The sequence below is a fragment of the Sebastes umbrosus genome, chromosome 8, assembly GCF_015220745.1.
Source record: "Sebastes umbrosus isolate fSebUmb1 chromosome 8, fSebUmb1.pri, whole genome shotgun sequence".
Taxonomy (NCBI): domain Eukaryota; kingdom Metazoa; phylum Chordata; class Actinopteri; order Perciformes; family Sebastidae; genus Sebastes; species Sebastes umbrosus.
The window spans coordinates 32,147,967-32,162,125 of record NC_051276.1 but is presented as its reverse complement, the minus strand read 5'-3'; the positions used below and the strand labels follow the sequence as shown (position 1 = coordinate 32,162,125).

The following is a 14,159-nucleotide window of genomic DNA, read 5'->3' as shown; positions in this document are numbered from 1 at the left end:
AAACGAAACTAAAACCCACGGAATAAATGGAGGGAGATATCACACGGATACCAGCACTGCTCCCAGTAGAACACTTACACAACAAAGAACTGACAATAACCTGATATTTTCAGGTGGAATTTATTTCATTCATTCATTCATTCATTCATTCATTCATTCTCACTGTGCAATATCATTTTCCACTTGTGCAATTTTGTTAATAGTCTGTTTATTGTCAATACTGTTTGACAATAACAGTTGTCTGCTCCTATTTTTATACTTCCTTCTATTTAAATGGTTCATATTTTGTTACACTTTGTTTAGTTCGTTTTTACTGTGTTAGCTGATGCATCTTGTTTTTTGCACTATCCCCTTTGCTGCTGTACACTGCAAATTTCCCCACTTTCCCAGGTGCTACTTCCATTCCCTGCCAGTGATATAATATACTGCACAAGGAGTACCTTTACTTTTAGTACTTTAAGTATATTTTGATGCAAATACATTTGAGCTTTTACTAGTGTAAGATTTTGAATACAGTATTTTTACACAGTAGTATTGCTACTTTTGCTCAAGTAAAACATCTGAGTACTTCTTCCACCACTAGGTAAGAGTATACAATATATAAAAGACAACAAGTATACAGTAACTTCATAACTGCACTATACTGTATAATGACTGTGCAATAACATTATCATTATTACTACTCAGGTGTAATTCATACTGTGCAATATTTTCAGGTGTAATTTAATTTAATTCTCACTGTGCAATATCATTTTCCACTTGTGCAAGTTTGTTAATAGTCTGTTTATTGTCAATACTGTACATATACTTCTCCTATTTGTATACCTCCTTCTATTTAAATGGTTCATATTTTGTTACACTTTGTTCAGCTCTCCTTTACTGTTAGCTGATGCATCTTGTTTTTTGCACTATCCCCTTTGCTGCTGTACACTGCAAATTTCCCCACTGTGGGACTAATAAAGGAATATCTTATCTTATCTTATAGCTTGAGAAACATTTGTGCTTTTTTCTTAAAATGAATTAAACTCATATTTTGTTGACCTATTTAGCTGTCAACATATATTCATAATAAAACAAATATTACAGACAAAGCATGAACAAACCAAGAGGAGTTTTTAAAAGTGTAGCTTATATATAGCTTAATATGCCTAATATTTTCAGGTGGAATTTCATTCATTCATTCATGCATTCATTCATTCATTCATTCATTCATTCATTCATGCATTCATTCATACTGTGCAATATCATTTTCCACTTGTGCAATTGTGTTAATAGTCTGTTCAGCTCTTTCTTTTTACTGTGTTAGCTGATGCATCTTATTTTTTTTGCACTATCATTTTACTTTTGATGCTTTTAGTAGTACTGAGATTTTTTATTTTAATACTTTTATTAAAGTAAAGTTTTAAATCCAGGACTTTGCACTGTGCTATTACTTATTTTACTCAAATAAAGGAATACAAATTTATAATCTCATGGTTGTTGTTTTTTTGATATTTTTTTAATTTGATTGTTTTCATTATTTTTTTTAAAATTTTTTTTTTATTTGATTGTCTGTCATTTTATTTATTACATGTCTCTACAGTGTTGTAAAGCTCCTTATTGTGGCTTTGCTTTGAGAAGTGCTCTGTGCCCTGATATCTCTTATCTTATCTTATAAGTCAAAGAGTCACAGCTTGACCTGGCTACAATAGGTTAGCTTCCACAGCGCCAGTGAGCTAAAACCTGAATAAAACATCTCCGCAGGTTAATGAGGAGCCGGTTTCAGTCAGCTAGCTGAAGGAACCGTTGAGCTAGCTGTTAGCTTACCCGTTGATGCTGCTGGGGGGCAGAACAATCTGTCTTTGACGTCAAACTGCTCTTCAACAACGGCGTCTCTCTGGGCTCCGACAGACCGGAGGTGTCACACACACATACACGCGGGTGGATAAGATGTCTCCGGTCATTCACAGCAGGACAGACGTCAGTGTTTTGTCTCGTCCTCTCATTCAAACCCTCATCACAGCAGCAGAGGCAGCAGCAGCAGCGTGGAGGATGTGAGGATGTGCAGGGGTCGTTTACTGGCTCAGCGGTGACGTCGACAAGTTCGTCCTCAAAGGGGTTTTCAAAACGGCGGTGTCTCCCTCATGCGGCCGTCAGCAGGTACTGCAGCATATCGGCCCACAAAGAGGGGTCATTCAAGGTGATGCACAGATTCTATCCAGTGACAAGTACAACGCTTCAAGCCCAAACTGGCTCTTCATTAGGAAAGCGCGATAACCAATTCAATCACTATTTATTATTTGCTAGATGATATAAATGGAGACAACTAAAAATTACTAAAAAAAACAAAATAAGAATTTATATTACTTATACTTTTTTTTTTTTTTTAAAGGGACTATTTGTAAGATTCAGAAATGCTGCTTAACAGCGACACCTGTGGCTGTGAAATCAACGAAAGTCAGCGTCGAGCTCGCGCTTGCTCGCTCTACATATACCTGAACGAGCATCGCTCAAAACAGTGAGGCGACACACGTCAGCTAAAACCACAATATCACTCTATATTTCAGCTGCTTGGCAGTAACATTAGCTGACCAGACGAAGGTCTCTCCATGAATCAATGCTGATCCTAGTGTTGGCTTTTCCTGCTCAGCACAGGCTTCAGCAGCGGGGCTCCTCAACGAGTTACGCCGAAGACACCGGCACCCGGTCGGTAACGAGACGATAACGTAACTCGTTGCGGAGCCCCGTCACTTCACAAGACACGGAAAACCTCTGTTGGTCTGAAGGAGCTGCAGCATTTATTTCTGCACAAACGTCCACTCTACATTCACTAGATATTCTCAGAGCTAAACTAATTCTTCTGCAGTGTGTAGTGAGCGCGCATTCACGTCTAGAGGTGGAGCGAGACAGCGAGGACGCGCGCGCTGTCTGAGTGAAGGAGAGCAGGCAGCGGTGACGAGGCTCCGGCCACACGCGAGCGCGCATATGCGAACGCGCATGTGTGCCGACCCGCTACATTTATACGCTTAAAAAGTTACAAACAGTCCCTTTAAAGGTCCCATATCATGCGCTCATTTTCAGGTTCATACTTGTATTTTGTGTTTCTACTAGAACATGTTTACATGCTGTAATGTTCAAAAAACCCTTTATTGTCCTCACACTGTCTGTCTGAATATGCCTATATTTACCCCTCCGTCTGAAACGCTCCGTTTTAACGCATTTTGACGGAATTGCAACGGAATTGCGTTGCCAAGCAACAGCTTGGGTCCATGTGTACTTCCTGTCAGCTGATGACATTCACATACACTGCAACAGGAAATAAACTGGGACACATTTAGAGTGTTTATGTTTAAAATGGTGTCAAGGGTCTAAATATGGTATATTCGTGACTTCACGAATGGGCAGAAATCCTGACGGCTTGTTTCAAATGTAGAGTTTTTGAATACGGGCTGTGTGTATTTCCCTGTGGATTGAGTGTTTCAATACTTTCACAGTATTTATATAGGACTTAAGCCTGCTTTATAATAAAAAAAACATGAAAATCTCACTTTTTTATGATATGGGATCTTTAAGTTGATCCACAGATTCTATCCAGTGAAACATTTCTTACAAAAGTTAAAGAGTGACATAGATGTAAATTGTTCCTTCTGCGAATCATCAATCCTGAAACTTGCTCTCATTTATTCTGGTCCTGTAAATTTACATGTGAATTGTGGAAAGATATCAATGATTTTATACTTGTTAAAATTTTCTCAGATTTTGCACTGTACTATAGAAATATTATATATGGTTGCTATGATTACAGTGACAAAGACAGTAATGCATTTTTTCTTATTAATTTAATTTAAATTCTCACGAAGTTCCACATTCACAAGTGTAAATTTACCCAAAAAAAAGCCTAATTTCTTTGTATTTATGAAAGAAATGGAATTATATCTGTCAACAATTTTCTTCCTCACAATACAAAAAAGCAATGATAACAATGAATGTATACAATATCTTTAAAGTTTTTAAGTGAAATTATTGTCATACTCTCACGTGGTCTTTTTTTATTATTATTATTTTTTTCATTGTTTTTTTAATTTATTCTTATTTTATGTTCGTTTTGTTTCATTTCTGTTGTCCTGTTATGTTTGGCACAGCTCTTTGTTTATGTTTTCGCTGTGCTTCTTTTGTATGTAAATGTTTTTAATGTTTTCTGCTGTTACAATGCATACTGTCATTTTGAAATAATAAAAAAAAACAAAAAAAAAAAACACGGCTGCCCAAAGAGCTCGTGTCTAGAAGATAACCCGTAAACTGCGAAATCTGACACTCTCGCGAGACTTGAAAAGTGCTCTGTGCCACTTGGGAAAATGTTTATTTCAGTCTTTTCTAGGAGGATTAAACTGTTTTCTTACTTTGCATTGTATTAATATTGTTTTTTTTTTACTTGGTTCTCATCAAATGTTTTTAAGCAATATATTTATTTTGACATTATGAACAACCTGAGATTTTTTTGTGCATTGACGTTAACTGTTTAGGCTTATATTAAATCAGATCGGAATTAACTAATTAAATAATACATGGACAGTTACAAAGAGGCTAATAGACTCATAATTGTCATGATAGATAGATTAGTTGATATTTCGCCTCACATACTATATTGTTGTTATTTTTAGCAAATGTTGGGCTCGTCCGGGATTTGAACCCGGGACCTCTCGCACCCAAAGCGAGAATCATACCCCTAGACCAACGAGCCACATACATGTATAATAAAACCTATAGATTTTCATTCACACCCTGTCTATCTCAATTTGTCTTCATTAAGCTAATAATATTGATAATTAATAGCATATCAATATCCTCCATGCCTTGTGATATTTCTCTTATTTTTTATATAGATAATTTAAACTCTTCTATTGCTGCCATGATTACTATAATCATTCATATGGGTAAATATGTGGTTTATAAGTGATTTCAAATATTGGTTTCTCATCACTTTAAAAAAATGGACTAATACGGCAACAAATAGCAACAAAGATTTCTGAGGAAATATGTCGTTTCTAATTGTTTTGATTGATGCCCCATATTTTTGAAGTCATTGCTCTTCTTTATTCTTTTTTTTGTTCTAATCTATGCCCAGTGATTAAGACATGACTGTTTATTTATATGACTAGAATAGAGTAGACAGCTGTATTGATCCCCGTGGGGAAATTCGATTGGCACCAAGTCAGACAACAACAAACAAACAACAAAAACAAAGTATTTACAATACACCAATAAATAAAAAACATCATAAGAAGCCCTTTGAGACATAATCAACATATAAATAAAACAAGAGGGATTTATATTAAATTATATATATGTATATCTATATATATATATAAATCTATAACTATATCTCTCTCTCTATATATATAGAGAGAGAGAGAGAGAGAAATATATATATATATATATATATATATATATATATATATATATATATATAATTTCATATAAATCCCCCTTGTTTTATTTTATTTTATATTGTGTTATATTATATGTATGCAAAATCTGCCATGTATTGTATGTTATTTAATGTTTGTTCAATAAAAATTAAATAAAAAAGAAATTCAATTAAAGAAATCGATATCTTCCGGTTCTCCGATGACGTATGACGCGTCATGCGGAAGTTGTTTTGATTGCGGAAGTGTAGCTGTAGGCGCTGCCCACTGAAGCTATCTGATTTAGTTATTCTGTCATTTCATCGTGTTTTGACTCAGCTATATGTAGTTTCTCTGGGAGCTTCAATTCACAGCTCGATCAGGTAAGAATGGAGATAAAGTTAGTCAATGGTTGCTCGCTGTTTAACCGTTTTAAACTCATAACGTTAAAGTTAGCAGAGTTAGCGCGGCTAACGCGACGTCGTCTGATCTCCTGAGTGACAGAGAGAGGTTAGATATCAACACCAGAGGAGGGATAAACACATCTTTATGACTCCCAGAGCATGTCAGTAGAGCTGGAGGTGTTTACATGATGTGAAAGTAAAGTTGTGACACTCATTAGTGGAGCTAAAGGGCCCACAGTTTAGCACCCTGTCAAACCTGCTGCTGGACCTTTTCTGAGTGACACTTTCTTGGTTTTCAAGTCATTTCTGACACGATAGATGATAAATATGCAGTATGGTGAGAAGCTGTGGTGGAAGAAGTCTTCTAATACACTGTGAAAATACTCCTCTACAAGTAAAAGTCCTGTATTCAAAACCTTACTTGAGTAAAAGCATGTATCAGCAACATTTATCAAAACTAAAAGTACTCATTGTGCAGTCCCTGCCAGTGTTTTACTATATGATGCAAAACATGTTTTTATGACTTCCAGAGCATGTCAGGAGACCAGGGGGTTTCTAAATGATGTTAAAGTGATGTTGTGTCACTCATTATTTGAGCTAAAGGGCCCACAGTTTTTGCATTTTTGTCAAACCTGCTGGTGGACCTTTTCTGAGTGAGTTTTCAAGCTATTTCTGACACGAAATGTACTTATAATTATCAGCTTATAAAGAATCTATAGAGGATAAATATGCAGTAAGTATGGTTATAAGCTGTGGTGGAAGAAGTCTTCTAATACTATGTGAAAATACTCCACTACAAGTAATAGTCCTGCATTCAAAACTGTACTTAAGTAAAAGTATGTATCAGCAACATTTACTTAAAGTACTCATTGTTTAGTCAAATGTTCCTGTCAGTGTTTTACTATTATATATTATGTTTATGGGTTAATATTACTTCTGTATTAATGTGTATGTTGCATTTTACTGCTGTAGATGTTTAAGGCTGTGCTCCTTTATATGCTGTTTTGTAGTTTAATCTACAATAAGCATTTTCTAGCTGATCCAAGAGGCTTTTTAAATAGTTTATTTAGCTTAAGAAGGAGGAGGATTTTCTCAGTACGTCATTCAGTTTATCACAAATATTCAAAATCACCAAATTTGGAGATACATGGCTTTCACTGGACAGGAATAGGATGAAAAATTATTATCTGAAAAGTGACTAAAGCTGTCAGATAAATGTAGTGGAGTTAAAATGTACAATATTTGCCTCTGAGATGTAGTGGAGTAGAAGTATAATGTTGCATATAATGAAAATACTCAAGCGAAGCACAAGTACTTTGAATTTATACTTAACTACAGTACATAAGTAAATGTATTTAGTTACATTCATCACTGTAAAGTGTGTTGATACACTGCGGTAGACCATTTTCTGATCATTTTTTGGCTCGACTGTACAACAGTTTAAACTAAAAACAGTTGAATAAAAGTGAAATTATTATTTTTTTTAAATACAAAGACAACACCTTTCAAATATCTCCACCTTTCTCCTTTTGTCAGATCCACACCTCTTGAGCTTAACTGTTAATAACTGGTCTCTCTTTACTGTGTTTCGGTGGGCTGTTCCGTCTAGCCAAGAGGCCTTCATGGCAGAATCAATGCAAGCCGTCTGACTATTAGTCAGCATGCTGATGAAGCATTCTCACATTTGTCTTCATTTGATCAATAAGGAGTAGAAAACCTCAAGTCATACCAAATGGACCCTCCCAGCAGAGTCATTGCTTTTTTTCGAAATACACTAAGCCAGCAAGTTCCAGACTGAGTTGTGATTGTGTCGCAATTTAAAAAATAAATAAGTACATTCACAGAGCTTGTAGAAAAGTGCCGAATACAAATATGGCTTTTCCTAAAAAAGTTATTATGATTGACTTAAAAATGAATGTTTTATTTATCTCTGTGGAAGATATCTGACGTTTGGTTCCACTTCTAACAAGGCTTGTGAGTCAATAGTAAAAACGACGTTGGTATCACGTGGTGTCTCTGTGTCATCAGTTAGTGTGGAAAATAACAGTCTGAGTTTGACGTGAGAGCCTGGCAACCACCTGTTGTGAAGTGAATGCAATGGAACGGGGAAGGGAGAATGAGACATCTAGTGGCTGAATGTTAACAATGCTATCATAGCACCTTTAATGTTTTAGATTCTTCTGAATACAGTATTAAATGTTCAGCTCGTCCTCCCAGTGTTCCAGGTTGAACTGTCATGATGGGGGACCACACCGACACCAGTCTGCAGCCGGAGGAGCGAGTCCGCACTCTGACCAAGAAGGGAAGTTCGGTGGAGGTTAATGAAGACGTGCCACCACGCCGCTACTTCCGCTCCGGCATGGAGATGATCCGCATGGCTAACGTCTACGCAGAGGAGGGCAACATCGAGCACGCCTTCGTTCTTTACAATAAATATATCACGTAAGTGTTTACGGGGACGGGCTGGACTGATGTTGTGGGTTTAATTATCATGTTGAGAGGAAACTTGCAGGACCGTTGAAACAAAGATCTTTCTCAGAATTTGGCTACTAAATAATTCAAAACAGAGTGATTCTAACGTGTCCTCTACATTTTGTGATTCCTCCAGTGATTGATGAGTAGTTTTTGTTTTCAGAAAACCAACCAGAGTCTACGTAGTCTGTCATTTCTCTGAATCATAATGTTTAGGCCATGATTTTGAACAAGCATCATCAGTTAATAACAATATTTTCTTTTTCTTTTCACAAAGTCTCTTTATAGAAAAACTTCCCAAACATCGGGAGTACAAGACCGCCAACATACCTGAGAAGAAGGACACATTAAAGGTACACATACACTGTTTATACTCTCCTTATGACATCTATTAATTGTTTTTAAGGAAATGTTTGTTTAAAAAGTGTGTCTTTCTTCTCCAGAAACTGAAGGATATTGCGTTTCCTCAAGCAGAGATTCTGAAAAAAGCTCTTTTGCGGAGATTTGAACAAGAGTATGCACAGCATCTGGTCAAACAGGTAAAGTGAATGAATGTGTTAATAGTCCCTCATAGTAATTGGTTTTTTTTAAAGACATTAATCTGAATATTTAATGAAAATAATACCTAATCTAATAAACAGAAATATCTCATTTACAATACAACAGTCATTGTACACAGATATTACAGTGTGTTGTGTAAACCCTAAATGAGGTGAATTATTAAATATAGGGAGCCATTTGTTCATTAACCGAGTAAACGGAGCCAAAACAATGACATTGAACTGGAGTAGTCACATTTTGTATTACAGTGAGAGAAATCAGCTCACACCAAACATGAATTACTGTGCAACATAAACTGCTGAGACCTCCTGCTGCAACTCAAACTAGCATGTATACGATGCGTTTTCTCTCAGAAAGCGGAACAGGAGGCGATGGCGCAGGAGCATTCCAAGCAGCAAGCGCTGGATGCGGAGCGGGAGCGCGTGGCCGTGATGCAGCGGCGGCAGCGGGAGCAGGAGCAGTTCAGTGCCTTCGAGGAGATGATCCGCCGCCAGGAGCTGGAGAAGGAACGCCAGCGCGTGCTCCTGGAGTTCGCAGCGCCCGCCACGCCTTCCCCCGACATGCCCCTCCTTCCAGGCATCAAGGGGCCACCGCAGGCCTCCCCCACCCCCCCGCAGAGCCCAGGGGACCTGTCTGGCGGCACCAACCACCAATACGATCGCCCTCCTTCAACCATCGGCACACCTGCCACCGCCCCGCCTACCTTCGACCGGACGCTCAAGCCCGGCTCTCTGGTCAGCCCCGGGAACAACAGTGAGTTAATCTTTCTCTGCCTCCAGAGGATTTAAACACGGCCCTACTCCTGCTTTAAAGTCTTTATACTTCTGAGCTGATTTATGTCCCCCTCTGACCTACTTCGTTACCTGTTTACGCCATGCCTCGTTTCAGAACATCACAAGAATCGAACGTTGTTTTTTCATCTACATGTTTTTTGCAGCTACGATGTCGGATGCCCTTCGGCAGTTGGCTGTTCCCGCTGAGCTGTGCCGGAGCTTTCTGAGGCTGGCCGAGGCCAACACGAGCCGAGCTGTAGAAACGTGTGGCATCCTGTGTGGCAAACTGGTAAGAACCAGTATTATTAACTCCCCCTCTGAATAGATCTGTTACAGGAAGCAATCATGTTAATAAAATGTCTTTAAATTCGATTTAATCATCAGTGAAACTACAAATTTTGCATTATTGATGGTTAAAGAAAGAGATTCTCTGTTCCAGTGTTGGTTGAAAACAAAGGATGTTTTCCACAGAATATATAAGGAATGTGAAACAGAGCTATCAGCTGACCTCCCACCCCAGAGGGGTAGAACATAATCTGAGACTTCTCTCACTGTCCCAGATCTGCTGTGGCTTTTGTTTGAATTATATAATTTGCTGTTCGGTTTAACTTTAAAGCTCCTTTCACTTTTTTTATGAGCATGACCGAGCATTTTTTTTTTTTTACCAGCAGCAAACCGGTCAGTGCTCTGTTAATTTTGTCCTTGGAGAGCTTTTTGGCAGACGGGTGCTATGCATAATTTAAAGGATTGTAACAGTGTGACGTGTTTGTTCCAGACCAGAAATGCATTCACCGTGACCCACGTCATCGTACCAAAGCAGAGCGGCGGACCGGACTATTGCGACACAGAAAATGAGGAGGAACTCTTCCTCATACAGGACCAGTACGATCTCATCACGCTGGGCTGGATACATGTGAGTAAAGTTGGACAAACGGAAATAGAAAAAAGAAGAACAATGTAGTTGAGTTGATGTAAACTGTCCACTGTGTGTTTCCCAGACTCACCCCACACAGACGGCCTTCCTGTCCAGCGTCGACCTCCACACACACTGCTCCTACCAGATGATGTTGCCAGAAGCCATCGCTATCGTCTGCTCGCCTAAGTTTAACGAGTGAGTCGGAAAACTGCTGCCGTCCCGTCTTTATAAACCATACACGTGGGGGGAGATTTTTTGTGTTTTAGCTCACTCTCCTTCCTCATTGTTACACGTGTTTGTCAGCATCCTGCCAGTGTATGTTCTCCATGCTAAAGTGTGACTGTGTTTTTCCCAGAATCGGCTACTTCAGTTTGACAGTTCGAGGAACAGATGAGATCTCCTCATGTAGACAGAAAGGCTTTCACCCTCACAGCAAAGACCCCCCTCTATTTACAGTGAGTACACCTCCACCTGCAGCTTCGTCTCTTACTGAAATATTTTCTTTCTTAAAACAATTGGGGAAAAAACACATGTTAATATTAAGACTGTTCACAGAGGGTTTATTTATGGACAATATTTGTCATTGTTTTATGTTGTTAATTGATTTACAATAATAAATATATACATATAGCAGCATTTTTGTCCACTCCTATGTTGATAAGAGTATTAAATACTTGACAAATCTGCCTTTAAGGTACATTTTGAACAACAACAAAAAATGTGCGATTAATTTGCAACTAATCGCGATTAACTGTGGACAATCATGCGATTAATCTTGATGAAATATTTTAATCGACTGACAGCCCTAATATATATATTGTATTTTTTTCTGGCCTTGTGAGCAGACTCTTAATTAAATCTGTTTCTCCTTTTCAGCACGCGGGACATGTCAACATCACCGACGACACTGTGTCCATGATGGATTTGCGGTGATTTTCTTTTTTTTCCACCAGAACACTCATAGACTGTTTTATCAAACCGCAGACTGGAGAAAACACCTATTTTCAGGACGGTACTGAGCAAATACCGACCACCAGTTTACCATTTTTATGGACTTCTATTGTTCTCAAAGGGAACAATGTTGTGAATCTAATTTTTTTTGCTCTGTAAGAAAAGAAATCCACATATTATTGCACTTTCCAAGCAAACAACTTATCCACTACAGACTGGCTCACTTCAACCCCTCTGTTTTTGTCAGTTTGTGCTCCTTACTGTTTGTTTTTGTCATTAATAAAAATGTGTGTGTGTCAGTGTCTGGTAACCCAACCTTTGTTTCATATATGCCATCAAAGTTTGGTTCTGCCTGACAGATAAAGTGCCAAGGACGAGAACATTCACTCGCTGCCGTGCAACATGGAGTTCAGTGTGAAATCTATAGTTTGTAATCTCTGTTGTGTGTCCTTCACAAGCTGTTGAAGTGCTCTGAGTGATGGGAGAAATGGAAGCCAGTTGTAACTCAGGTATGCAGGCAGTGTTGCTGCTCTGTATTATATTTTTATATACAACCACCATCACTCCACAACATCTGTAAAGGGTTTTGCTTTAATTCCTGCTCATCATGGATCCACCTTTTTTTATTTCCTTATCCTTTATGCTTTTTGGGTTGGTAGCACTCGTATAATGTGTCCGTGCTACAGCGGACATGTGTGCAATCTGAATGTACCTTCTGCTACACATCACTAACCACCGGGCCGACGTGGATCATCAAGCCTCTAACCAGTTTTGTTTGCTCCCTTCGCTTGTTAGAAGAAGTTAATGATTAGCCATAATTGTTATGAGAATACCTTCAATGAATTAAATGCCAAGTCGAAATAAACTCATTGTAGAATAATTTATTCTGCTTTGTTTTGTTTGTCCGGTTAGTTAAATGGTACAAATTTAAAACAGAGTTACAGAGTAGAAAAATGTAGATTATATGCGAGAGAAAAAAAAGAGAAATAATAGACTTACTATAAGGTTACAATGCACCCAGTGTAGAGGATGAGAGTGAAAATGGGTTTAATACTAAATACCGCAGCTGTTTTCAAATCGATTAAAATAATCACAATCGCATGATTGTTCATAGTTAATCGCAATTAATCGCACATTTTTTATCTGTTCAAAATGCACCTTAGAGTGAGATTTGTCAAGTCTTTAATAGGTCAGAGGTCAAGGGACCCCTTTGAAAACGGACATGGCATTTTTTCCTTGCCAAAATTTAGCCCAACTTTGGAGCGTTATTTAGCCTCCTTCCCAACTTGGTAGCATGCCATGGTTGATAACAATGGATTCCTTCCGTTAATTAGGCTAATTTTCTTATGATATTTGTAACTTTACTCCAGCCTTAAAACTGAACCTACTTGAGCTCAGGGGGTTAATCTTGACTTTGTTTTATTTATGTTATGCTTTTTTTTTTTTACTTTGCTTAAAATGCTTATTTATTCTGATTACATTTTTTTTTTTTTTTTTATTGCCTTTGTTAATGTTTTATATCTAATGCGATATCTGCTCAGTTTTGATGATAACTTTGTAATTGTAATGAATGCCTTATTATTTGTAAATTCATCTTGTGATTAAAAAAATATATAGCAAAAATATATAATTTTGAATATGCCATATATTCTGTCAAGAACATAATCTGTATAGATTTTACAGACATTGTATTGACAAATACAATTATCACACACTACAAATAAATCAATCAATCAAGCTTTATTTATATGACACCTTTCAAACAAGTCAAATGCAATTCAAAGTGCTGTACAGACGACTGACAAAAATGTGGAGTGTTAAAAATAGATTTAGAGTTTAATGTACACCAAAACAACCAATATAAAAGTTCATTGAATAAATGAAAATAAAATAAAATCCAATAAAAGATGGGTATAAATAAAATACAAGGAAATAAAAATAAATACAAATTATGAAACTACACAAAATAAGCAGATTGTATTAAAATAATGACATTTTAATAAAATAGAATAAAAGAATGATCAGCAATAAAATGTTGATTCAACAAAATATAGTAAAATAAACACTATAATGATGATTGAGTATGATGAGTGAGAAAAATATCCAGTTAATATTCAATAGAAAAAAACAATTATAATGCAGGTACAATTTTTTTTAAATAATTTCAGTGAAACATTTAGAAGCAATCACATTGACCAAGAGTGCTATTTCGTGATGATGCAGGTAATAAATGTGGGGTTTGCTAATAAAACAGACAGACTCAGGAATTCCTTTGTTCCCCCGAGCCATCAAACTGTACAACACCTCTCTAGTGGGGGTGGGGGGGGGGACAAAGGAGGATGGTCTGCAGGACAGATAATAATGCACACAGTGCACTTTCATAGACTAAGCTACTGGAGTTACCCTGCACAGCCTAGTTACCCTGAGACAACAGTCTCTTCTGCACTATATTCATTTTTAACAGTCTCTTCTGCACTATACTCATTTTTTTTAATAGTCCTGTATCACTGCTGTTACCCTGCACTATATTCACTTTTAACAGTTTTCTTCATCTCCTTGTATTATTATATGTGGTATATTTTTTTTGTACTTTGTACTTTGCACTACTATCTTTTTAACTGCCTTTTTACTAACATGTTTTTACACTATGGAACTGTGATGCTGGAAACTTGAATTTCCCTGGGGATCAATAAAGTTA

The 14,159-nt window shown here is 37.3% G+C and overlaps 2 protein-coding genes and 1 non-coding gene across 5 annotated transcripts in view; 1 reads left to right on the top strand and 2 right to left on the bottom strand.

The window, feature by feature from the left end:
- Positions 1 to 2,072, bottom strand: part of slc39a14 (solute carrier family 39 member 14) — a 29,064-nt gene extending 26,992 nt beyond the window's left edge. For all 3 annotated transcript variants that reach the window (XM_037777965.1, XM_037777963.1, XM_037777964.1), the window contains exon 1: positions 1,807 to 2,072. The gene's annotated coding sequence lies outside the window, so the exon portion shown is untranslated. The remainder of the gene's footprint in view (positions 1 to 1,806) is intronic.
- A 2,576-nt stretch (positions 2,073 to 4,648) lies between these two features.
- trnap-ugg lies at positions 4,649 to 4,720 on the bottom strand. Its single transcript has one exon. It is a non-coding gene; the product is annotated as a tRNA-Pro (tRNA).
- A 905-nt stretch (positions 4,721 to 5,625) lies between these two features.
- On the top strand, positions 5,626 to 12,341 carry LOC119492826 (STAM-binding protein-like A). Its single transcript, XM_037777604.1, has 10 exons — positions 5,626 to 5,767; positions 8,006 to 8,230; positions 8,538 to 8,613; positions 8,704 to 8,799; positions 9,175 to 9,574; positions 9,759 to 9,883; positions 10,370 to 10,507; positions 10,593 to 10,705; positions 10,866 to 10,965; positions 11,387 to 12,341. The coding sequence occupies exons 2-10, from the start codon at positions 8,025 to 8,027 to the stop codon at positions 11,441 to 11,443; spliced, it is 1,311 nt and encodes a 436-aa protein (XP_037633532.1). The 5' UTR covers positions 5,626 to 5,767; positions 8,006 to 8,024; the 3' UTR covers positions 11,444 to 12,341.
- The last annotated feature ends 1,818 nt before the right edge of the window (positions 12,342 to 14,159 follow it).

Coding starts and splice junctions, on each gene's coding strand:
- LOC119492826 (XM_037777604.1), top strand. CDS start 8,025: ATGATGGGGGACCACACCGACACCAGTCTGCAGCCGGAGGAGCGAGTC. Junction 9,884..10,369: donor GCATCCTGTGTGGCAAACTG/GTAAGAACCAGT, acceptor TGTTTGTTCCAG/ACCAGAAATGCATTCACCGT. Junction 10,508..10,592: donor TCACGCTGGGCTGGATACAT/GTGAGTAAAGTT, acceptor TGTGTTTCCCAG/ACTCACCCCACACAGACGGC.